This window comes from Colossoma macropomum, unplaced genomic scaffold (assembly GCF_904425465.1).
Source record: "Colossoma macropomum unplaced genomic scaffold, Colossoma_macropomum, whole genome shotgun sequence".
NCBI lineage: Eukaryota > Metazoa > Chordata > Actinopteri > Characiformes > Serrasalmidae > Colossoma > Colossoma macropomum.
This window is the reverse complement of record NW_023494808.1, coordinates 2,701,402-2,728,766: the sequence shown is the minus strand read 5'-3', so window position 1 is coordinate 2,728,766 and position 27,365 is coordinate 2,701,402. Positions and strand designations below refer to the sequence as shown.

General features: G+C 38.6%; 1 protein-coding gene across 1 annotated transcript; it reads right to left on the bottom strand.

The window, feature by feature from the left end:
• Positions 1-204: 204 nt before the first annotated feature.
• Positions 205-21,077, bottom strand: LOC118797709 (B-cell receptor CD22-like). Its single transcript, XM_036556977.1, has 15 exons — positions 20,938-21,077; positions 20,524-20,591; positions 18,166-18,510; positions 17,629-17,880; positions 7,137-7,394; positions 6,006-6,263; positions 5,658-5,915; positions 4,276-4,533; positions 1,987-2,244; positions 1,647-1,907; positions 1,446-1,530; positions 1,234-1,282; positions 953-1,033; positions 800-865; positions 205-315 (listed from the first exon to the last, which is right to left on the bottom strand). The coding sequence occupies exons 1-15, from the start codon at positions 20,943-20,945 to the stop codon at positions 280-282; spliced, it is 2,541 nt and encodes an 846-aa protein (XP_036412870.1). The 5' UTR covers positions 20,946-21,077; the 3' UTR covers positions 205-279.
• Positions 21,078-27,365: the final 6,288 nt, after the last annotated feature.

Below are 27,365 nucleotides of genomic sequence, written 5' to 3'. Positions count from 1 at the left end.
GAACCAGGTGTGTTGGATCTGAGCTTTCCAGGGTGGCAGATATCCAGGACAAAGACTGAGCATCCCTAGTGTTTGAATTCTATTTGATTATTTGGTCACTAAATTTTGGTCACTGTCCAGGCACAAAGCTTGAGGAATTCTTCTACCTGTGTGTAAAGTTAAAAGCTGCCTGTGTAACATGCAAAGCTCGATTTCAACAGTGATAAAAGGTAAGATGAACGTTGAGTCTCTGGACTGGTGAAGAAGTCGCATGACAACTGTAGTTGGGGATCACTTGTGTCAGTGTTGATCAGTATTCATCGTGGATTTCAAAGTCTGAAAGAAAATTGGACATTGGGAAGTGACTTTTTGCAGAATACATTAAGATTCAATTACTCTTTGGTTTTGTCATATTTTGATTTGCCTCATATACATAAAATACTTATATAGCCACATGTATGACTAAGGATCCCCGAAGATATTGGTGACAAAATCCAATTGAAAATTGATGGTTTGCCAAATAATGGGGCCAAACTTTAACTATATTGCTTCAACAATCTAATTACTTCTTGCTGTAGATGTCTTAGGCTATAATGGACAACAATAGCTTTGCAACAAAGTACAAGCCAAAAAGACATATATGTAGTTATTATTGTAGTCAAACACCATAATGTTAGAGTTAGAGCTGTGTTTTATAGTTCTTAGTTTCCATTGATTTATTATAACTAGGTCTCACACATTTCACTAAAAATCCTGTCAGTATCAGATTACTATGTTTGTCACACTCTGAGTGTCGTTGAATGTAATGTCTAGAACTTACTGCGACATTCTCGTAGTAAGAGCATCCCGATTTGGATGTATCAACTGGAGGACTAGGATGAACATTCTGTGTGAGATTGAAAAAAAAAAAAAATGGGTTAATAAATAGCAAAAGGATGAAAAATATCAATGTTAAATTAGTAGAGATACTTACTCCTAGGAATTCATACACATTATCATTAGTCATGGTTGTCAGGTCAAGAGCTGTGTACGTGTCATCTTTAGGGTCAGCATTCTGCACAGAGGATGGTCAGCAAACAAACTCTTCTTACACCCACATTACATGTTGTGTTTTGCTTATTTGTTAGTTACTTGTTTTTCCTCACATCTCAGTCCTACACTGCCATCTACAGGCAGAAGTAGAAATGGAGATATGTAGTCTTTAAGGGGACATCACTCTCTGACCAATTTTTGGGAGTTCTTGAATCAGCTCACCTGAAAGTCATGATTGTCTGTCTTTCTGTTCTGGTTCTGCCTCTTACTCCTGCAAAAACAATAAATAAATAAATAAATAAATATCAAAATCGTTAAAAGACCTAAGTAGATTTTGAAATGTGTGTGTGCGTGTGTGTGTGTGTGTGTGTGTGTGTGTGTGTGTGTGTGTGTTTTGAAAAACATATTATAATTATAATAATGAATATACACACCTTAAGAAGAAACCTGTAACAAGAAGAGCCACAACTCCACAAAATCCAACAAAAACAGTTACATACAGACTCAGCGGGTGACCTGCTGAGATACACATAAAGACAGTAATGTAACAAAATATATATTTTTACAAGTATAGTGCATTATGGTACATAAAATATGTAAACTTTATTAAACAGAAACAAAATCAAGTGTCTCACCATTTAAAACAACAGGCACTGAAGCGGATCTTATAAATCCATATTCATTCAGAACCTCACAGTAGTAAAACCCACCACTTCTGGGGTTTAAGCTAAAGCTGTAATTCTGTCCAGATCCTACAGGTGAGGTTCCACCTTCTTTAAACCAGGTGTAGATCTTCACAGGTGGGTTTGCATCACTGCTGCAGGTCAGAGTCACTGAACTCCCCTCCACTATTTCACCAGAGGGACGGATGGACACAGAGACGTTTTCTGGAGGATCTAAAGCAAACAGTAAAAAACAGCATTGAGGAAAGTGTCAGGTAATAACTTCATGAAACCTTAGAAATCATCAACATACACAGAACATTTAACTGCACAGCAGTGGATCTTCTCTCTCCATGATCATTCCGACTCTGGCATGTGTATTCTCCACTGTCCTCAGATCTGATGTTGGGAATGCTGTAGGTTTTTCCTTCTCCTACTGATGTTGATCCCTTAAACCAGGCGTAGTTTTTCACAGGTGGGTTTGCATCACTACTGCAGGTCAGGGTCACTAAGCTGCCCTCCGCTATTTCACTAGAGGGACTGATAGACACTGAAACATTTTTTGGAGCATCTGCAACACAAGAATTTGAAAAGAAATAATACACTTTTGTTTACATAGTTTCACTGCACCCTGAATGTTGTTTTGTAATCTGTTTCCCTATTTATAGCCTTTGTTTTTTTTATTTACTGTTAAAGTTGTTGTTAAAGTTTCTTTGTCAGTTCTGAGCCTTGCCCTTTCTTGTTATGCCCCATTGGATTTTCACACTTGCCTGTGCTCAGATTTTTCCCTTTTTTATCTGGACTATCTTTGGCCTTCGACCTGTGAAATTACCCTGTTTGAAAATACAGATTGCTTGCAACTTGATCCTACTTGCTTCTCTTCTAGATTTCGCCTTTCGTGGATCCAGCAAGTATTGAGGAAAGTCAGGTACCTCAGGAGCCACTAATGGAAGAACTTACTCAAGTTGTTCAGTGGCTTGACTCATCAGCCAATCCTGGTCTTCCAGTAGATGAACCTTCAAATAATACTGGTTTACCAGACGCTGCTTCTGTGCTCACGGCAGCTTTGGGAGAAACAAAACCTTTATAGCTGTACCAGAGAGATATGACGGCTCACTAGTGATTATATTTCCAAGTTGGCCTGGGAGCAACTCGCGGTCCCCTGGAATGAGCTGGAGGAAGTTGCGGGGGACAGGGTCATCTGGGATTCTTTGTTCTCCCAACTGCTGCTCTGGACTAAGCAGTTAAAGATGATGATGATGATGATAATGAGGATGATGAGAAAAAAGGTGGGGGGTTGAGGCCATTTGTTGATTATAGCAGATGCTATCTCTGTCAAGTATTGTTATCCCCTTCCTATGGTGCCGGCAGCCTTAGAACAAATTAGAAGATCTACTATATTCACTAAACTAGACCACCAGAATGTGTACAATCTCATTAGAATCAGAGAATGGGATGAGCGAAAGACATCATCACCATCAGAGAGCACTATGAGTACTTAGTAATGCCATGTGGACTCTCTATCGCCCTGTCACTTTTCCAGGACTTCATTAAAGAAGTGCACAGGGATGTGATAGACAAGTGGGTTATCATTTACATTGATGACATTTTGATTCATTCGTCTAACTTGGAGGAGCACATTGAACATTTGAGAATGGTCCTAAAACGGCCTTTATGTAAAAGCTGAGAAATGTGAGTTCCACAAGCAAGGAGTATCATTTCTGGGCTATGAATGATGGAATGATTCAGCTCCCATAGCATTTAAGGAACTGAAAGACCGGTTTACCTCAGCCCCCATCTTGAAACATCCAGACCCCACCATTCCATTTGTTGTTGAGGTGAATGCCTTGGAGTGCGGTATAGGAGCTATACTTTCCCAGCACATAGGCAATCCTCCCAAGTTGGCCCCATGTGCCTTTTTTCAAGGAAACTAACTGATACTGAGCGAAATTATGATCCAGGCAATAGGGAACTGTTAGCCATGAAAGCAGCATTTGAAAAGTGGAGACACTGGTTAGAGAGGGCCCAGCATCCATTCTTGGTTCTAATACGAGCCAGTCAAGTGGGACATAGTGGAAGAAATCCAGACCATGGTATCAGATCCCGTACCTCCCGACTGCCCTGCAGAAAAACTGCATGTTCCACAATGTATCCAGAACCGCTTACTGAACTGGCTACATACTTTACCAAGTTCTGGACGCCGTGATATTCAACATACTCTTACATTGGTTAGAAGCAAGTTTTTAGCTTCCCTGGAGACTGACGTTTTACAATATCTTAATGCCTGCAATGTGTGTGCACAATCCAAGTCCCCCAGACATCTCCCTGCTGGACACCTGGAACAATTACCTGTGCCTCACAGGGCTTGGTCTTACCCAAGTGCTGATTTTGTCACAGACCCCCCATCTCAAGATACTAAAACTAAACAGGTTTTATGGACTACCAGAGGACACATTGTGTCTGGCAGAGGGACTCAGTTCACTTCGCAGATATGGAGGGCATTCTGCTCTCACCTTAATGTCAACATTAGTTTAACATCAATGAACTGGAAAGACTGCTTGCAGTTGGATCCTATGTGCTTCTCTTTTTCAGTGTTACTCACATGCAACATTAATATGCACAGCAGTAGATCTTCTCTCTCCATGTTCATTACGACTCTGGCATGTATATTCTCCACTGTCCTCAGATCTGATGTTGGGAATGCGGTAGGTTTTTCCTTCTCCTACTGATGTTGATCCCTTAAACCAGGTGTAGTTCTTCACAGGTGGGTTTGCATCACTGCTGCAGGTCAGAGTCACTGAACTGCCCTCCACTATTTCACTAGAGGGACTGATGGACACTGTGATGTTCTTTGGAGGATCTGCAAGAGATAAAAAAATTAATCAATTAGATGAAGTGACCCTTATTGTGGGGAAATTTCACCTCTGCAATCCAACCCATCCATGTAGTGAAACACAACATACACACTAGTGAACACACACACACACACACACACACACACACACACTAGGGGCAGTGAGCACACTTGCCCGGAGTGGTGGGCAGCCCTATCCGCAACACCCAGGGAGCAGTTGGGGGTTAGGTGCCTTGCTCAAGTACACCTCAGTCATGTACGCGCTTTAGGGGACCGAATTGGCGATGTTCCGGTCACAAAGATGGTTCTCCAACCTCCGGCCCATGACTGCCACCAGTATTTACGTTTCCTGAGTTTCACTCAATTTTAACTTTGTAACAGGATTCACCTAGAGCTGGAACTGCACCCAGGCCTCCAGGTATGGGAGGCCAATACATTGCTGGTTGAACCACTGGCTGTGAACAGAGGGTAACTTCAATAGCAGAGCACAAGGGCAGGTGGCAGTGAAAAAACAAAACAAATAGCATCACTAAACAGTCTAGAAATGCTGACCCAGGTGCCAGGGAGAAGCCTTGACTAACACTACTCCAAAGAGGAGAAACCAAGAAATACCTAACACTGGGATTGAACCATGGCCTAGAGGGTCACGACCAGTGTACAGCCAAATGAAATACATCACCACTCAAAAACTACCCCGAAAGTGGGGCTGGCCAAAGGCTCAAGAAAGAGATGAAAAAAAGGAGAAATAGCATTTTTTTTTACTTTATTCTTTTTGTCTTATTGTATTCGTTCATTTCTCTCTTTTTTTAAAAATTTACACTGTTGTCACAAGTGACTCGAGAGCAATGCTTAGAGGGACAGGAGCAAACTCTGGGAAAACTGAGAGCAACAACCCAAATACCAGCTTGATCAAGAGGTGCATGCACATAGCATGCAAACTCACAACTAAGCACAGAAAAAATCAAGAGCCACTCTTAAGTGGAGCTGAACACAGGTGTGACCAGTTGTCTCTAATTACCTAAAGGTGGCTCTCTGCTCCCATCTAGTGGTGGCATTGGGTCTGACAGGGCTCCTGCCATTGGCAGACTGAGACTGACCTGTCACAAACTTAATATCAAACATTAACTCACATGCAACATTTAACTGCACAGCAGTGGATCTTCTCTCTCCATGTTCATTCCGACTCTGGCATGTGTATTCTCCACTGTCCTCATATCTGCTGTTGGGAATGCTGTAGGTTTTTCCATTTCCTATGGATGCTAATCCCTTAAACCAAGTGTAGATCTTCACAGGTGGCTTTGCATCACTGCTGCAGGTCAGAGTCACTGAACTGCCCTCCACTATTTCACCAGAGGGACTGATGGAGACTGTGATGTTCTTTGGAGGATCTAAAACAGGCAAGAAAAGTCAATTATCTTTAAAAACACAGGGTTCCAGGAAATAATCCAATATAGCTTAACAAATATCCATGAACTTACACAAAACATTTAACTGCACAGCAGTGGAGTTTCTCTCTCCATGTTCATTACGACTCTGGCATGTGTATTCTCCACTGTCCTCAGATCTGATGTTGGAAATGCTGTAGGTTTTTCCTTCTCCTACTGATGTTGATCCCTTAAACCAGGTGTAGTTCTTCACAGGTGGGTTTGCATCACTGCTGCAGGTCAGAGTCACTAAACTGCCCTCCACTATTTCACCAGAGGGACTGATGGACACTGAGACGCCCTTTGGAGCATCTGCAAGAGATAAAAAATTTAAGAAATAAAAAATTTATTAATTAGATGAAGTGACCCTTATTAGTCCCACAACAGGGAAATTTCACCTCTGCAATCCAGCCCATCTTTGCAGTGAAAAACCACATACACGCTAGTGAACACACACACTAGGGGCAGTGAGCACACTTGCCCGGAGTGGTGGGCAGCCCTATCTGCAACACCCAGGGAGCAGTTGGGGGTTAGGGTGCCTTGCTCAAGTACACCTCAGTCATGTACTCTCGGCTCAGGGGACTGAATCTTGCGGTCACATCACAAGGATGGTTCTCCAACCTCCGGCCCATGACTGCCCCCAGTGTTTACGTTTCCTGAGTTTCACTCAATTTTAACTTTGTAACAGGATTCACCTAGAGCTGGAACTGCACCCAGGCCTCCAGGTATGGGAGGCCAAAACATTGCTGGTTGAACCACTGGCTGTGAACAGAGAGTAACTTCAATAGCAGAGCACAAGGGCAGGTGGCAGTGAAAAAACAAAACAAATAGCATCACTAAACAGTCTAGAAATGCTGGCCCAGGTGCCAGGGAGAAGCCTTGACTAACACTACTCCAATGAGGAGAAACCAAGAAATACCCCACTCTGGGATTAAAGCGTGGCCTAGAGGGTCACCAACCAATGTGCAGCCAACTGAACTACATCACCACCCAAAAATTAATCTGAAAGTGGGGCTAAGTAGAGCTGAACACAGGTGTGACCAGTTGTCTCTAATTACCTAGAGGTGGCTCTCTGCTCCCATCTAGTGGTGGCATTGGGTCTGACTACAGGATGGCTGACAGGGCTCCTGTCAGTGGCAGACTGAGACTGACCTGTCACAAATTTAATATCAAACATTAACTCACATGCAACATTAATCTGCACAGCAGTAGATCTTCTCTGTCCATGATCATTACGACAATGGCATGTGTATTCTCCACTGTCCTCAGATCTGATGTTGGGAATGCTGTAGGTTTTTCCTTCTCCTACTGATGTTGATCCCTTCAACCAAGTGTAGATCTTCACAGGTGGGTTTGCATCACTGCTGCAGTTCAGAGTCACTGAACTGCCCTCCACTATTTTACCAGAGGGACTGATGGACACTGTGATGTTCTTTGGAGCCCCTGATTTAGATAATTATATACTTAGTATACTTAGTATATACTTATACTATATTTAGGTTTATAAATCATTTAAATATTAAAAAATATATATTTATACATTATTTCAACATTATTTTTAAACAGCTTTGAAGATTAACTGTGAGAGACAAATCATAGTACAGTGTAATAAAGATGCTTATTACCATAATTTGAGCTTTCAATATCAACACTGTCTTTGAGTCCTATATCATGGTTGAACTTGACTTACATTCAACCGTGAAGTTCACAAGTGAGGAGAGCAGGCCTTCATGGCCACCTATGGAGCATGAGTAGCTGCCTGAGTCCTCCAGTTTGGCCTCCTGTAACTCCAGCTGGTTGACACCATGTGTGCGGCTGTGTGGACGTCCGTCTTTATGCCAGAAGTAGGTCGGTAGAGTGAGGGAAGGGATGCAGGTGCCACAGAACAGTGTCACCCATTCTCCCTCCAACACTACGTCTGACTCTGACATCTCCATCTCCAGGTCTGCATTAAAGATTGCATCAGTTGCATCATAAAATGGAAACATGCCAGTAACAAATGAAAAGCAACAATGAGAATGATTTGAAATTCACAAGATCAATTGTTGACCGCTAATTTTCACATACTACTATTATTACTCCAACTATTTTCTCACTTGGGCATAAAATGCAAAAATTTAGGTCACTTCAGTTTTATTTGTAGTGTAGGAAATAATGCAGCCCATTAATCAGCAATCAGACTGGAAAAAAGCACCCAAGAAGCATGAGGAAGAAACACTAAGAGGAACCAAGACATTGAAGGAGAACTCAGCCTTTCATATGGGTCTAAAAAACAGAAAGTACAGTTATCCATTCATCCGCTGATGACCCTGTTTTTGTACAGTATTTCTAACTTGTTGCTCCAGCCAAAATGGTAAGTTGTATAAAAATAAGGATATAATTGAAAGGGAAGTAGTTTCATATAGAATATGCTATGTGTTCACATAATATGCAAAATAACAAACTGAAGTACATAAACAGGCTCATATTGGTTGTGTGTTTCAATATTAACGTTGTATTAGTCTACACCTGTGTTGCTAGGTAATAGGTACACCTGAACTTTACAGGAACTTTGTCCCATTGTCCTTGTAGAAGTACCACATTTAAATCTACGCTGGCTCATAAATCTCATTTGAAAGCATCAAATTACCACCCATCGCAGCAGTCATTGGGCAGAAGGCAGAAAACACCCTGGACAGGCTGCCAGTCCATCACAGGCCAGACACTCAGACATATACATTCACTCATAGGGCCTGACTGCACGTCTTTGGACTGTGGGAGGAAACCCATACAGGCACAGGGAGAACATACAAACTCCACACCGAGAGGACCCAGGTCACCCAGCTGGGGAATCGAACCCAGGCCCTTCTTGCTGTGACGTGACAGTGCCACCCAACGTGCCACAGTTTTGTTCACTACCTATTTCTCCCAAAAGGTGGCTGAGACGGGTGCCATCATTTATAAACACATTATGTAGCACATTACGCTGTTGCACACTCAAAAAATGAATTTGTTGTATGAACATAAGTCAATTATGCCAACTTATTTATTCAATCAAATAGAAGTATACATAGACTGTGTTACCTTAATGTAAAGTTCAATTATTGTTGGAACCAAATTGAAACATTTCAGTGCAGTTCATTTGGGTTTCATTGGAATGGAAATCTCTTTGAAATGTACTTTCATTTTTGTCCATTTTACATACACGAGTGACTTAAAGACAACAGAGTTTATTTATTTAATGCTGACATTTGTATATCTAACAACCCCACTAGTCCTTTGTTTTCCTACCAATACCACTAGATGGCAGCACAATAATGTATACAGCTTGTAGTGTGTCCTCATATTGGAGACTCAAGTGAGTATGAGTCACTGGTGAAATAGTAAAAATGGTAATAAAGATTGATGCTTGATGAGTAAGTTCCTCACCTGTAATCTCCAGCGTTACTCCGTCTTCATTGGTCAGGTTCTGTGTGGAGCTGTTGGTCATGAAGCTAAACTGATAGATGCCAGCATTGTCCTGCGTCACATTATTCAGGGTGAGAGAGCAGTCCTCCACATGTTGTCCAAACGCCTGGACCACAGAAACAACCACAGGCTCCACATTCTTCTGCTTCTTATAGTGCCATACAGAGGTGGTGACCACTTCACCACTAGGGTAAGTGAGTTTGCAGGGTAACACCACAGAGGTGTGATGAAGTGCACATATTTTGCTTGGGATGTGAGTAACGCTCCGATCCTGACCCAGAGACCCTGAAACACCCAGAGAGATTTACTTTTTCTTATATAATTATATTTTAAGAGCATTTTCTCATTACAAGATGAAAAAAAGTTGCCAGCTTAAAATGTTGAGTTAATTGAACTTAAGTTAACAGAACAAGAATCTGCGTTTATGCCCTGTCAACTTATAAAATTATTAATTATTTGAACTTTGGTAACTTTAAGACAATTTTAGGGCAGCTCAATAATCAACTTTTTTAACCCCTTAAATAGCCAGGGTCTGCCGGCAGGTCCAAAGTTTTTATTACACTTATTTACATTGAAGTCCGTGTAGTTACTCAATAATAAGTTAATAATTAGTGTGTAATAAGCCTGGGATTTTAAGGGGTTGATTTACATGAGTTTTATTCTCAGTTAAAACATGACCTCAACATCACTGAATGTGTTTGGAATTACTTGGATTGCGATTAGCAGAAAATTCAACCCACTTGTAAGACTAAACTTTGGAGAAGTGGTAAAATATCCCTGCAGATTTCTTTAAAAAACTGAAAGCCCATCCCTCAGACAGTGAGGTCTCATAAAAGCATATGGTGGACCTTAACTACTGAAACACTCACTAAGTTGATATTGTATTTAGTTGTTGAGGCTTCAGTGTAATTTTCTTTTAAATCTATGCTTTCTTGATGCTGAAAAATGAGTACCTTGTACACTATGGCCACCAGAATTTAAATAAAGGAAGGGCAGGAGGGTGTAACATGTAAAGATGGATTGACTGATAGCAGTATTTTAAAAAGTTCATGCTTAAATAAATAAATTAATTAATATATAAAACACATTGCTCTTGGGGATGTCTGTGACCCACAAAACTACTGTACTCCAGCACATGGTCAGAAAAAACAAAGGAACTATCACAGGAAATATTCCAAGTGAAAATGAAATTGAAATTGTTTCAATTTCAACAATTGTTGTATTGAAAACGTAAAGAAAACAGATAAAAAATACTCACCTGGTATGGCAAGAAAAAGCAGCCCAACTGTTTTCACTGATGCCCACAGCAGCATTGGTGAGCACATCTAAAAAGGTTAGAATGGGTTAAAATGTAAGTGTTCACATTACTGACGTGTTCTAAACAAGCAACGACTGACAGTTCAGCAAGTCTTAAAGACAGGAGATTATATTGAATGTTAACTCACCATCTCTGTATATGGCCTTCAGAGGAAAGTACAAAAACTTTGCAGTGAAGAGAGTTTGACTTTGGAGTGAAGAGAGTCTGACAGCTGAAGACGTTTTACTTGCAGCTGCTGTAAGATTTACTGGAAGGTCAACTTCCCCCTGCTTAATTACAGTAACCCACAGTGCTGCGTCACGATGTGTGAAAACTCACAGTATGTCCTCAGTGCTTGTTAGGCTGTTGCTAATCATGCTTTTTTATTTCTGACAATTTGTTTGGTTTGTTTGTTCATTTTTGTGTACCATTAAGTGTGAAGTCCGCTGTACATCAAAAAATGTTGCAATGAATGCTAAAACGCAACACAGGGAAAACACATGATGACTTTTTTTTTATTGATTTGTTTGTTTTTGAGAAAAGTCCCATACAGAGCCTCAGTATATAAAAAAGACTTGCTTTTACTGACAAAGTGGACTGTAGATGTGCACAGAACTTTCACCGTATGTCATGGTTGTTGCTGTAACTTGCTGATGAACCTGAGAGGCATAAAGGAAAGTTATGTGTTGGGTTGCCCCCTGCTGGATGCTGCACAGAGATCACAAAAAAATTAATTCAAAAAGATTAAAAAGAAGGCAGAAGAGCTAAGGAAGGAAAATGCCTGATAACCTTCCTAATCTTACAGTCACATGGAAATTTTTGAGCTCAATTCACTTCAGATGATCTGCCAATAAAACCACACAGTTTATATAATGAAATATTTAGAAATTAAAGACACACATTGTAATCGATTCCAACTTTTTTCATGTTAATTAGCTAAATTAATTCATGTCATAGTGATAGTCTCAGCACTAGTTACTCTCACACTACAAAAATACAGTAAGTTCTGTTACATTTTAACAGACCCTACACTAACATATGTTTTCTTTATTTGATAATCAGAATCACTAAAAAGACAAATAAGCACAAACAGTCTTCACCTTTTCAAAGAAATAAGATGTTAACTAAAGAGTAATAAATGAATAAATAAGAAATAAAATAAAATGGGAATATAAACAGAATAATTTACAAGAGAGCAGATATAATAGATTCAGTGTGAAAAGAGCGAAAAAAGATTTATACATGTCTGAAGGGTCTGAGGACACATACAGTCAACTACTATTACAGTATATTACAGGACGGTAGAGACATTTGTACAGTATTATATGTAAGATGTACAGTGTGGAGTTCTGGGCCACAGTGAGGGAGGGGCTTACAAAGCTCTTTTTAAAAATGAAGGGTGTCCACTGACGCTAATGAATAATTAATGAGTTTACATTTACCAACAACACTTGCATTCAAGCTTTATTATTATTATTATTATTATTATTATTACTGCTTGTTGCTAGATGTCTGGAAATTTGTGCAGTTTGAAATAGAAAATATGGTTCTTCATTGTCAACCAAATTTACTACTTTTAAGTATGGAAGTACAGAATCTCAGTGTTAGGGCTGCTCACACTGTACAGGTCAGAATCAGCACCTTGGACAGGGCTGTTTTACCTGTGACAGAACGTTACAGTCACACACCTTAACCTGCACTGCCATCTACAGACAAACTCTGGTAATTACATATTACGTGAATACAGGCTACAGACTGAGTGCTGCAGTTTGGTGACCAGCTTACTGGATAATAATCAGTATCATTAGTGATTTTGGTTTATGTCATATAGTTGGCACTTCCACACCTTTATTAGTGCACCATTTAAAAATATACCTATTTTAGCTCACTATTAGATACATTCATTAAGAGCTTGTGAAGCTGGGGTTTTGTGCCAGTGATTTGCATATGGGATCTGATTATGAAATTTAAGGGAAAACATTTTTTTCATTTGACTAGGTTTTGGGAAATTTATTGACATAATATCACATTTTTTAATGCAAATTCCTGAATTTGGATTTAGCTTGGTTGGTATTTTGAGACTTTCCCTTTAAATTATCTCATTAAAAAACTTCGATTAGGCTTCAACCAGGTAAAAGTGGCCCAAATCAGATTTTCTCACCAAATTTTGTTTGGCTGTTCATATTATCTTTTAAATGTGATCTGTATGTAACATCAATCTGAACAGATCAGCTCCTAAACTGACCCACATGCGCAAAAGAACAATACACTTCACATTGCTTCATGTGGCTCATCCGTAGGTAAAGAATCATGACTGCCAACGAGCGCCAGCCGCTCCCAGAGGCTTCAGCTTCATCTTCACCAGCATCACAGGAGCCATCATGAGGCTTCACTGACTGACAGCTGGGCTCGTCACCCAGAATGTTTTTGAGCCATAAAAAGGGCTCAGTCACTTCTTTGGTTTGTGTCTTCGGATTCTTTAAAGTTTGCTTCCAGACTTTTAACTGTTCTTTGGTGCTGCGGCCTCGTTCTTCTATGGCCGTGTTCAGACATTTCTTTCAAAACCTCCTCAAACACAAAACAGTTTGGATAAGTCTCTTCTAATTTTTGTAAAGAAACATCAGCACAAATGGTCAGTGGCTTCCTAAAAAACAGTTCCCAAAAGAAAAAACTACATCAACAAAATCAGTGCTTGGGTTTCTGAGGGTTAAATCATACAGTTTGATAACAACACTAGATGGCACAATAGAGCAGCATAAAGCCACGGGCATTGCATCTTACCCCATATGCAATCTACAGGCATTAGACTTTCACTGTCTTGCACCACATTAGCTGCACACCAAGGCATGCTTTGGCTTTCTGGCTGGAAAGATTTACCTATATTAAGCAATGGAGTTAAGGTAGAATGGAAACTGGACTGCTAAATACTTCAAAAATCTTCCTATATTTTATTGAAACATTAAAAAAGGAAGCAGCTGTGTCAGATTGTGGTTGAAACAAGATTCCACTGGAATGAAGACCCCGAGGACCTGGGTTGGTGACCATTACTCCAGAGGACTATGTTGAAGATATTAATCAGGAATAGATGCCAGCTATTGTTGCATCTGCAGAATTTGTTAGCGATGATCATTTGACAGTGCTGTAGATCACTGAAGGATCATCCACTATCTCAGCAGGCCTGTGGAGGGTAGTGCTAATGTGAAAACAGTTTGAAACTCTGAAAGATGTCATTGTAAGGGGTTTACATGTGAAAAAAGAATGAGGTGACCACATGATGGTACCCTACCTGGGTGAACGGTTAAAATGGACACTAGCATACTGTACGTTTTCCTCCTCTGGAGCTCTCTTTACCACTTTATCATGGCGGTGCTGGACACTGGCATAGTGAACCTCCTCAACAGCCCCAGAAGCAGAAGCTTTCACTGCAGAACCATCGTCATGGTGTGCAATACTGGCATACTGATTTTCATCTTGATAGACTGGACCAGTATTAGACTGTGGTGTGCCTTTAGTTGGGGTTTGGACAGCCATGTTGCTATAAATATTCTCCTAAACAATGAGAAAGCATCTAAATATGAACTAAAGAAAAGAGACAGTGGAATTCAAATGGCATTTTAAAACATATCGATGCCCTAGATCAGGGGTCGGCAACCCAAATGTTAAGAAGAGCCATTTTGTCCTATCAACAAAAATCCATCTTTGGAGCCACAACATTTTGTATCCATTTTATTGAAGTAATGTTTTACCCTCTTGGCTGTAAATATGTCTCAGTATGTACTAATGTACTAGGGTAGGATAAAAAAATAGAAAAAAAATGAAAATGCAGACTTACTTTGCTCCGTTTTAAGCTTTAACAAAGCTATAGCTGCTTCTCTCGCATCTCCAGCAGGAAACTTTTCCGCAAAAGTAGAATAGTTTCTGTAAAATGTCTCTCAAGGTTTGACTTTTTATGAGGCTGAAGTCGCTTCTCATTCACCAGCTTCTTGTTTGAATTTTCCCATTCCACCTTAAATGATCCAACCAGAATGTAAATGCTGGAACGGGAAAATGTGAACAAGATGCTGGCAAACAAGAAGTGACTTTAGCTTTGTGACTTTTTAGTGTTTGTCAGTTTTTCTTTGCAGATTAAACGTATCAGGAAACCAGCTGGAGTGATTATAAATGCAAATAAGTCCATTCATCTCCAAATTATCAATGTTCATCTTAAATCTCTTTGTCTTTTTGTTTGCTACTAGCTCGGTGAGACTGTTGTCTGCGTTGCTATGGTGATCAGCAGTCTGCACTGATCTTCAGGGTTAAAGCGTGAATTAGCAGTTCTACATTAACTCCAGTGTTTAAGACCATTTATTGTTAAACTGTGTTGAACGATCAGCAGAGCTTTTTTTTACTGCAAAGGAGGATTATTTTATTTTTATTTTCTAATTCTGCTGCGGAGCCGAAACAGGGCAGTGTAAGAACTGCATGCGGCTCCGGAGCTGCGTGTTGCCGACCCCTGCCCTATGGGAATAGTTTGACCACAAAATATCAGTGCTGCTATTAATAAATGAGACATAACCATGTTCCAATTAGGATTAGGCAAGCTGGTTATGCTAAAAAGTAGCTGTGAAAGTGTCTGTGGCAACACTTCACTTGAAACCTGGCTACAATGCCTGGCTAAATGTGTTCATGTGGACATTTAGTTGGCAAAATGACTCCAGTGGGATTATTATAGCACTAATGTGGATGACAACAGATGGATAATAGTACATTAACACTTTACTCTAACATATAGCTATAACATTGACATGATTGTGTCATAAACCATGATGTCATGAGTTGTCATAAAAGATTTGTAATTTGCAATGGTGTCATATTTTCCAGTACTGGTAATTGTCATGACAGACATTCAATAATCGAATTCCAGTATTCTACACTCTTACAAATGATGGTTCTTCAAGGGCTCTTTGGTAAAGAAAATGGTTCTATATAGAACCATGAACACTCAATGAACTCTTTGGTTCTATTTAGCACCAAAACAGGTTGATGTCAAGCCTGTAACTATAAAAGAAACTGGTGCTATAGAGAACCCTTTTCAAAAAGATTCTATATAGAACCATCTACAGCACATTCTCCATCAATCTGAAGAACGCTTTAGCAGTGCAAAGAACCCTTTAATCATGCAAAAGGTTCATTGATTGTTCATGGTTCTATATAGTTCTATTTTTTTACAAGAGCCCTTCAAGAACCATCATTTTTAAGTGTGTAGTTAGCTGTAATCAAATCAAATCAAACATCATTACATCCCTCTGAATTACTGGTAATGATATCATGACACTGTTAAATTTCTGGACATAATCTGTCACAACAACTCAGTGACATTGTTATGACATGGTTATGTCAATGTAATGTAGCAGTTTTCAAGTGTTTGTTGTTAGCCACATAATCACCACAATAATCCAGTTGGAATAATTTAGCCAACTAAACGTCCACATGAGGACACATTTCCTTTCACAACATAAAAGACTTTATAGTGTAGACTGACTTGCCTGCTTTGAAGTGTGATTGTCAGACCAGCAGTACATTTTCTTCCTCCTGTTTTGAATTGAAATGTGATATTTTGCTCTTTCAAGGTTTGCAAAAAGCATAGCAAGTACGAACTATAACATTTCACAGTTAGCATGGAATAAGAATGTTACTAAGTGGACAGGAAGGTAAGTAACTTCCAATAAACATGTGCATTGTTTTGAATATAGCTACTGCTAACTACACCTGGAGTAGATTAACCCCTGAAATGGCCAGGGTCCACCAGCAGGCCCAAGGTTTTATTACACACTTCTACAACCTAAGAATAGCTCGACCAGTTTGCATTGAAGTCCCTGTAGTTACTGAATAATAAGCTTTAGTATGTAATAAGCCTGGGATTTTAAAAAGGGTTTATGTTCTGCGCTAACAAAAGTAATAAAGGTTGCGAGCAAACATATTTCACAGAGCTGCAGTGGCTTACATAAGAAACACGATGGCGACAGCAAAGAATATGATTGTACAGGAGACGATGATTGCAATAACTGCATGATGCACTTTAGTTGGCCCAACTGTGTGGGGAAAAAAAAGGAAAAATGACAAAAGTTTAGGGTGTCACATATTACATCATTAAGAGGAAAAATATTTGGCTTTTAAAAATAAATATCACTGCTGTTGGAACAAAACCTTGTATACTTAGTAACATACTTAACATAACATAATACTACTTTTAATGTAAGTCAATGGAGCCAGACTTTTGACCAAGTCATTACTTTTGGTCTATTCATCATGAAATTTACCCACAATGTAAAGGGCAATTTGCACTTTCAACCTAGGTCAAAAACTGAACAATGACAAAAATGGAGATGTGAGGTTTTGTTCCGATATCAGCCACACAATATATATGCTAATAAATGTATTTAACCTTACCTACAACGTTCAGAGTTATACCAGCAGAATACTGGTGACTCTCTGCATTGCTAGACTTGCACTTGTACTCTCCACCATCCTCAGAGCTGATCTTAGAGATGATGTAATCTTTGCCCTTTCCAAGAAATTGCTTCTTCTTAAACCAGCTGTACTCGTCCACAGGTGGGTATCCATCACTGCTGCAGGTCAGAGTCACTGAACTGCCCTCCACTATTTCACCAGAGGGACTGATGGACACTGAGACATTCTTTGGAGGATCTGTGCATGGATGATGGTTATCATTATTCTTAAACTACAAGTGTGATAATGTGAGTCAACAGTAGAAACCAGGTTTTCTATGGTTATTTGTGCCAAAACTATAGAATATTTTCATAACATATGTTTATTGGAACAACATAAATTCTATCAAGTGTGCTCATACTTTTTGTGATGGTAAATTATTATTAGTATTATTAATACATTTTAAAAAGAAACCTGTATTGTAAGCTGACAGCATGTACTCACATCTGACACTGAGTGGGACAGCAGGAGAAGGAAGATGTTCATATCCTTTCACAGCACAGCTGTAACTGCCTGTGTCCTCTATTCTAGTCGGCTGCAGGGAGAGGGTGTTGTTTTCTTCATCATTTGTTCCGATACGGTGCCCATTTTTATACCAGATGTATGTTGGTCTGTCTGTCAGAGTGCAGGTGGTCTTACAGGTTAGACGTGTTGTATTTCCCTCTGAAACATGTTCAGGACTCTCCACTCTGAGGCCTGAGAGGATGGAGGATAAAGAACATCAGGAGAGAAACTGTCAGTGAAACAAAATAACAATCTGCAAGAAAGAAAGAGAAGAAAAAAATACAAGCAAACAAAAAGACTGTGGTCAACAAATTGTAATTTCTGGTATGGTTTGCAAAAAATGTGCTACAGTGGAAAAAAACTATATCATGAATTGTCCAGGGCAATTATCAGAGTAGCCATTATTGACCATTTAAATTTACAGACATTATTTATTTTGTATTATTGTTAGAAATTCAATGTTGTGATATAACTGACCTGTGACGTTGAGGGTCACTCCAGGATAATATAAATATTTTTGTTTTTCTCTTTTTGTTGTGATTCTAAGGCAGTACATGTGCTCGTCCCTCTCTGTCACGTTAATCAGTTTGAGAGAGAAAAGTTGTTTTTCACCTTCATAGTATTCAGTCCTGCCTGAATATCTTGGATCTTTAGTCAGGTCAGTTGGTTCCACATTTTTGGCTGGATTTTTTGCCCAAAACTTCTTTACCACTTCAAGATGAGATGGATATTTGTAATCACTGTACATAAACACTGTGGATCCTTTTAAAGCACATATTTGAGTTCGGCTGTATTTCACACTCCAGTTTTGACCAAAAGCCCCTGAAACATATGATAAGTAACTAATATATAATAGATAATAACTGATTAGAGAAGCATGAAGACCATCCTAAGTGCATGACAATAAGCATAGAGTAGATGTTTACAAATAAATAATACTAATAAGAAGAAGAAGAAAAAGAAGATGCATCTTCCTATAAATTCATAATAAAGCTATGAAAAAGTCAGTGATAACCTTTTATTTATTTAAATTCCAGTCAAAACAACCATTAATTACATATTAAGTATAAGCATTTATTAACTTTTCAAAGTTCAGTCTTAGAAGTTGGTTGCATTTTCAGCTTCTCATGATCCAAGTAATCCTAAACACATTCACTGTTAAGGTCTGAACGGTCAGCCTATTGTTCTGGAAAAACACCAGCAGCTTCTTTGTGTAATTTACATTTGTTTCTTCAATATTCCTATATAGTTTTCCTTTTCTCAGAAAGAGCATCTTGACAGCTACACACCCATTCAGCAGACATATAGCATTGCATTGTCTACACTCTTAAAAAAGAGGTGTTTTGCAAAGATGATGGGTCTGTATAGAACCATGAACACTCAAAGAACTTGCTTAAATGTTTCTGGTTAAATAGTTCTTCAGATTGGTGGAGAACATATTGTATATGGTTCTATATAGCACCAAAAAGCATTCTTCCATTGTTACCATTGCTTGTACAATAGCAGAACCCTTTTTGGTCGTATATAGAACTCTTTTCAAAAAGGTTCTATACAGAACTATACGTAAGACATTCTCGTTCATCTGAAGAACCATTTTACCATGCAGAGAAACATTTAAGCAAGAGCATAGTTCTTTAGGTGTTTATGGTTCTGTATAGAACCTTTGCCAAAACAAACTTTTGAAGAACTTCTAAAATCTTTTTTAAGAGTGGAACATATTCTGAATAATTAATGACTGTTTTGACTGGGAATAAAATCAAGTATGGTCTCTGACATTTGCAGTACTGAATATCTACAGTCATATACAAAGGTTTGAATACTTCTAGTCAAATTTATGTGAAAATAAGTACACATTTTCATGCAGGGGACAAACATGGCTTTTTCTGGAAATTTTAATGCATATTGTGTTCCATAATATTTGCACAGGGCACATTTTAGTTTCCATTCAATTTTGTTAAATTCAGCAAATACACAGTAATTTTGCATTCAAATATGCTTAAGTGTTTTATTACACACTTCTATAACCAAAGAATAGCTCAGTCAGTTTGCATTGAAGTACCTGTAGTTACTGAATAATAAGCCTTAGTATGTAATAACCCTGAGATTTTATGGGATTAACGTATTTTCACTGAGAAAATCAACACATGGAATTTGACCAGGGGCCCCCAAACTTTTGCACATGACTAGTAGCAATGAAATATCTAATAAAATTGAACATATAAACACATAAATGTACAATGGGGTCCAAAAGTCTGAGACCACTTTAAAAAACTAGGATGTTTTTCAATTAAACTTGAAAATAAACAACAGAAATTTTTAGAATTTGGGTCATTATGGAAATTTAAGCAAATATGTGACATTGGCCGCGTTAAGGCCTTTGAACAAACTCACAAACACTCAGTGTGATGCTTATACTCTAATTTGTCATGAAAAACTTTGTAGTTTGTAATTAGAAAGGAACGCAAAAGAGAAGTGTCTTCACTAGTGGACCCCACTGTATGTGAACAGGGCTGAATGGGAATGAATACAATTTTCACAGGCTAAAGGATAAACAGCATCATGAAGTGAGAGGAGGATTATTAAAGATTATTTAATGAAGTTTTCACTTTATCTTTATCTTCATCTTTTCAACACCAGAACATGCGGTGAAATGAAAACTAGGCCAAGCAGAAAATGGGATCTTTACATTATTAACTGCATCACAGTCCAATTTTTTTAGGCCCACACAATTTGACAATTCTTTCAGCTGTCAACAGTCTGTATGAGCAAGCAGACCATAAATTTAAAAAATAAATAAATAAAAATAAATAAAGCAGGAAAGCAGTACTGACTCACCCACAACCATCAGGTAATACAACAGCAGGTGCAGAAGACTGATTTGGAGAGACATCTTGAAAACTGAGCTGCAAATCAATGAAAAACTATATGTCTAAGTGGCCTCTCTCAGATCTCAATTGCTTAACTATGTCACTATGACTATGTAGGCTGCCAAAACATGACGGCTCATGGAGACTCCTAGTTCTTCGGAAACTTTTAAACTGCTTCATCAGCAATATTTGATTAGTGTCACAATTGCTCAACAGAAGAGCCAACCGTTAACTTACATCATTACAACTGTTAACTTACATCATTGTAAATTAAGTTGTAAAGTGCTATTATAAGATAAGTGCTATTATCAAAGTACCTCTTCAAAGCTCTAAACACAAGTATGATTGGGTTTTACAGATGAAGCATGTTACAGTAGCTTACCTTGGCATTGGACAGCCTGTCGTTTAACCTCAGAAGAAAAATAACCACATAGTCAGGGCAGATGTTGCTTTAAAACTCTTTCTCTGGGTAAAAACCCCAATGACAACAGTAACAGATTTCTCTTCCTCTTCCTTTTTTTTCGTTCTTCCCTTTTACTATAAGCCTGCTGGTCGGAGGTGCAGCCAAGTCAGCACAGAGGACTGAACTGCTCAGTTAACATTATTATGTTAGCACACAGATTAGCGATGAAGCTGAGCATGAATATTTCCATAACTGAATGTTTTTACCACCAACAGGTATGTTGGTTCAGAGTGTATCAGCTGAGCACTTCTCTATTTCATTCCCTTTTCTCATGAGACAAATTGAGCAATATTTTCGCAATGTAATGCTCACTTGTGGTAAGAGCAAAAGCTGTTTAGGCAGAAGACTTCCCAGAAGCATTCTTGTTTTAGCTAGCTCTTTAGATTTTAGCCATTCAAAATAGCTTCACTTTACTAAAAAAGTGAAGCTGGATCTTAAGCATTTCACTCCATGTTGTGTCATCAGCACATCTTCGAAATGTAAAGGCAGAAAACCTCTTATTCAAAGACTTTGAGTCTCCTCTCTTGGTCCTCTCTAGCACCAAAAAGAATTCCACTATTGTTATGAAACAAATAACCCAAGTACTATATAGAGCCCTTTTTGGTACTATTTAGAGCCCTTTTCAAAAAGATTCTATACCGAACTGTCTATGAAACATTCCATGAATTTGAAGACCCTTACACCATGCAAACAACCCTTTAACCATACAAATCAGCAGCCACATTTCAAACCACTCTTGCACAACTCAGCCTTCTGGCTTCTGGAAGAGCTTTGTTGCCACCTACAGACTGAGGTGAGTAATGTGTTGAAATATTAGTATATATTTCTTGCTCATCTTCTCAAAATAGGCATGACAACAACAGAACAGCACTGTGCAGTGTTAAGAACAAAGCCTACTGGTTCTTGGAATGAGGGTAGCTTTTCATTTGAAGGCTACCAACAAAAGAACTTCATAACCCATGCATAAACAGTGAATAATGCATTTATAAAGCAATGCTGATTTATTAACAGCTTACACCAATACGAAAGTGAATAAGGTTTGCTGACATAAGGGCCATTAAATTAAATTGATAGACATTTACTCTGATAATAAGGATTATAATATAAAGAATTATTTCCAAGGAATGGAACTTATAAGGCAGAGGGATAGTTAAGGTTTGGGTCTTTGCCCTTTAAGGTAAATGATGCTTCATATCCGTGTTGTGTAAATGGAAAAATGCCCTGCGATGGACTGGTGGCCTGTCCAGTTCCCTGCCTTCTACCCAATGCCTGCTGGGATAGGCTCCAGCACCCCTCATGACCTCGAAGGATAAGTGTTTCAGAAAATGTGTGTGTATATATACCATATACCATTGCATATCAGTTTATACATGGTTCAAACAATGCATAAATTGTGTGAATGTGCTCAATAGTATTTAAAATTCACACTGGCCAGACCCTGATCATCAAGTTACTAGCTCCTGGACACAAACACACTTTAACACCAACTCCCCAACCAATGTAACACCCCCTGATAAAGCATACGTCCACTTTTCACAAGCACATTTATCCCAATGAAGATGGTTTGAATTGAAACAGTTTAACTGTATGAAAAGATGGAAAATGAAGCAAACTTAAAATCCCAAACCATCGAGCATCCTGGCTAAATGCTGGCATAATGCAACAGCAGGCATGAAAAACCTATTTTTTATTTATATCTGACCTCTGATGACAGTTCACAGACTACTACCAACAAGGATGAAGCAACATTTTATATATATTTTTGGAAATGGTCATCCTCTGCTCTGTCAAGATATCAGGTCTCACTTGAGACATGCCCCAGGTCCATCATTTGAATATCTGGGGCTTCAAATTCAGAGTACATTCAAAGGAATGCTAACTCACTGCTAAAAGCCTGAAAGTTTAACTAAAGTAATGGTTGTTAAGCAGTAATAAGAGGAGAAGTGAAGTGGACTTTAGTGGAAAGCATCACAATCACAACTGGCTATGATACAATGACAAAGTTCATTTTATTTACTGTGCCTGGGCACGCACCCATGAAACCTACTGAATGATCTGGGCCTGACACTGGCGAACTACACTGGTGAACAGCTCCACTTACTATATAGGTGCACTTTGTAGTTCTACGATTACAGACTGTAGTCCATCTGTTTCTCTGCATACTTTGTTAGCCCCCTTTTACCCTGTTCTTCAGTGGTCAGGACCCCCATGGACCCTCACAGAGCAGGTACTATTTGGGTGGTGGATCATTCTCAGTACTGCAGTAACTCTGATGTGGTGGTGGTGTGCTAGTGTGTGTTGTGCTGGTCTGAGTGGATCAGACTCAGCAGTGCTGCTGGAGTTTTTAAACACCTCAGTGTCACTGCTGGACTGAGAATAGTCCACCAACCAAAAATATCCAGCCAACAGCGTCCTGTGTGCAGCGTCCTGTGACCACTGATGAAGGACTAGAGGATGACCAACACAAACTGTGCAGCAGCAGATGAGCTATCGTCTCTGACTTTACATCTACAAGGTGGACTGACAAGGTAGGAGTGTCTAATAGAGTGGACAGTGAGTGGACACAATGTTTAAAAACTCCTGTGTCTGATCCATTCGTACCAGTGCAACACACACTAACACACCACCACGTCAGTGTCACTGCGGTGCTGAGAATGATCCACCACCCAAATAGTACCTGCTCTGTGAGGGTCCATGGGGGTCCTGACCAATGAAGAACAGGGTAAAAGGGGACTAACAAAGTGTGCAGAGAAACAGATGGACTACAGTCTGTAACTGTAGAACTACAAAGTGCACCTGTATAGTAAGTGGAGCTGTTAAAATGGACAACGAGCATAGAAACAAGGTAATGCTATACCTCATCGATGTATATAGTTCACATTTTTTAATAACTTTACTGTTGCCAAAGTAAGGCAACATTCGATTTATGAAACACCTTCCTTAACAGATAATAAATATTTATGACCATACAATTTTCATGACATTGCTATAAAAAATTTCAGCAGTTTTGTTTAAGAGTTTGCTGATGAGTTATGGAGCTGAATGTGGTCAGTCCTGGTCCTGGAGATCTAGCACCCTTCAGATACAACACACCTGGCTCTAATAGTCAGAAGCCCCTGAAGGCCTTCATAATGTCTTAGCAGTTAAAAAATATGTAGTAAGGTGAAGAGTTGTGTCCCTGTGAAATTTGCTATGGTGTTGCATCACTAACTTCCCTAAGCAGTAAATGTGGTCATGGTCTTCATGGTTCCTGTCTGTTTCAGAGGCCTAAAGCACAACACCACTTCTTAAACTTTGCTCATTGTAAAAGCAAACATTTTGTGTAATAAGCATGTTACATAAGTTTCACTCTATTGGTGCACTGATGGAAGATCTGGCAGTGGATCCTGGATCTGTTGTTATGTTAAAGTGTTAATTCTGTATGCCCCAAAAAAAGGAATTAAATGTTCAAAAAGGAAAAGTAATTGAAAACTTCTTTGTTCTTTCTGATTTGATGTCATAATGTTATAAGACTCATTTTGGTGAGATGAAGACTTTCTTAAAATAGCTTGAAAGTATCCTGGATCAGGTGTGTTAAAGTAAGGTTGAAGTAGGGTTGGATTGGGCACCACTGCTCCAAATGTTTTACAATACATTCAATTATTTCAAGAAAGTCTTCATCTCACCAAAATGACTCTCATAATGTTATGGCATCAATTCAGAAAGAGCAACAAAGTTTTCAATCACTTCTTTTGCACATTTAATTTGTTTTTTGGGCCCATACATAATTACTTCATTAACACAAACAAAGGATTCAGGAACTACTGCCATCTTTTATCAGTGAACCAATAGAGTGAAACTTTTGTAACGTGTTTATTGCACAAATTGTTAGCTTTTACCACGAGTAAAGTTTGAGAAGTCTTGTTGTGCTGTTGGCTTCTGAAACAGACTGGAACCATGAACACCATGACCACATTTACTGCCTAGGGAAGTCAGTGATGCAACACCATTGCGAAATTCACAGTGGCGCAACTCTTTGCCTAAATATATTTAACTGCTAAGACATTATGAGATGATTCAATTGCATCAGTTATCTTCAGACCATCCAGATGAGCCTCCTGTTCATAGACAAGTCAATAGAAAGACTAATGGTACTGAGTCACTTGGGTGGTGGGTGGATGTTACAATGCCTAACTTTACCATATGTTGTTATAATATTACCTAATAAAATTTCCTTCTCTTATGATATAATGTACACAAAACTTGTTATCCAATAGTGCTCCAGATAGTACAATTGTTTTGAGAGTGCATTAGATACAAAATCTGCATGTACTTTGATGTGATCAGGGTTTGTCAAAAATGTGATGAGAGAAAGATGAAGATTTCATGTTTCATCTTTAGTTCGAAGTCACACACAAAATAAGTGAATATTGTTTCTCCGTTTGGAAACTAACATGCAGACTACTACTAATTTATCAGACAGAGTACATTTTGTGGACAGATGTTAGAGATTGTTAAAATGAAAGGCCAAGCAAGCACAAATATGCAATGGATGATAGGAACAATAATGGTAACTGAGATTTATTTTTATATATTTCTTCCCAAGAACATGGTGCATACAAATCAATAAAAAAGAACCAATGTATGAGGATAAAGTACTTAAAGGATTGTCATTCAACAACAAAAAAGTAGAACACATCTTCAGGCAATCAACAGATAGAAAACACAGGACATGGGAATGGTACAGCCATGTAACATGATCTGACTGGACAATAGCTAAACAAGATGGACAGGACTGAAAGAACAGGCGAGCCTATACCTAGGGTTTGACGGCTCAGATGGAGGAGATACTATAGATGCTTAGTGGGAGGTTTTTGTTCCAGAGTTTAAGCGCCTCAGTGCTGAAAGATCTGCCACCCATGAAACAGAGACAAAACTTTGGAAACACAAGTAAACCCTGACTAAAGGATCTGGGAGTTTAGGGTGTAAGGATGGATTACAGGCTGCCATGCAAACCTATAAATTCCTAGACACCCAACCACCCAACCTAAATAATCCAGAGAAATCCTGAACGAGTGGCAACCCTAATGGAATAGCTTAGACAAAAATTAACAGGAAATATCTTGATGGGCTTTAAAAGTTAAAAGAAGTGTGTATTGTGTATTGTTTACTTGTATATGTACAGTAACTAGTAATCAGTGTCAGTTATAGAAGCTATAGAAGGACACCTTGTTTGTTGCCTGTGAGAACTTTAGCTGGACAATTTTGAATGCTCTGTAATGGTTTTAGAGGACTTTCCAGTGAAAATAACTTTACCGCAGTCGAGATGAGATGTAATAAAGATATGAACAAGAATTTTAGCATCTAGACAGAGTGCAATGCTGCAAATGAGGAAGAAAAACAGTCTTGAGTAATATAGCAAAAATGTGTACTCTTCTAGTCTCAATACAAGTTGGTTGTCTGTTTCCAGTAGACCTAGACATGACCAGATGAGACAACTTCATTAACAACCATCAACTGCACATTTCTGAACACATAATAGGGGTCAACTGTGTTAATGTTATGTATTTTGTAACATAATTCTGTAGTTTTAATGTGTAAGCTAATTTGTTAGCATAGTTCAGTATTCTGCTACATTCACTTGACTTTCAGTAATTATTATTATTATTATTATTATTATGATTATTATTTTTATTTTTTTATTATTAGTCTTTATAGCACACATAAACATACATTTCCATAGTCAGAAGATCCGTCCTCATCATGAGTCATGTAGGCGTAATCAGCAGAATCAGTAGGAACATTCTGTAAGAAGAGGTCAGAGAGAGAGAGAGAGAGTAAAGCACAGACATAATGACTGACCAATAAAACAGAGCTCAGTATAAACATAAAACCTAGAAATTACCAACATTAAAGGGGAACTGTTTTAAAAATGTTTGCATAATTCAACAGTTAAAGTTAATGAAACTATAATAAGTAGTGAAATTCTCCTTTCTAGAGACACCGTGTCCGAAGAGATATCCACCTCTAAAAGCTCCCTCACAGAAAGGTAGGACATTAATTTGGTTATGAGTTCACCGCCTGATGTCTGACACATTGTTTTACTATAATTTTGAGATTTTTTAGTTTTAGACATTATACTGAAGTTATGATCATTAAGAAAAATCCATAGTAGAGAGGTACTACAGCATTTTAAGCTTTATTTATTTATTTATGTATTTTTTTCAATTAAGCAATAATTAATCATTGTTGATGTTACATATAAAAACTCAGAAGACAAAGGCATAATTTGGCTATATAATTTAAAGTGGCTATATTAGTGTTGTAGACATTGTGACCCCTGGTTCCTATAAGTTTATGTAATTTCA

What these genes read in the sequence shown, in the direction of transcription:
- LOC118797709 (XM_036556977.1), bottom strand. An exon ending in TGTGCAGATTAATGTTGCAT is followed by an intron (nt 6,264 to 7,136) that starts GTGAGTTAATGT and finishes TATCTCTTGCAG; the next exon opens with ATGCTCCAAAGGGCGTCTCA. An exon ending in TGTGCAGTTAAATGTTCTGT is followed by an intron (nt 1,908 to 1,986) that starts GTATGTTGATGA and finishes TGTTTGCTTTAG; the next exon opens with ATCCTCCAGAAAACGTCTCT.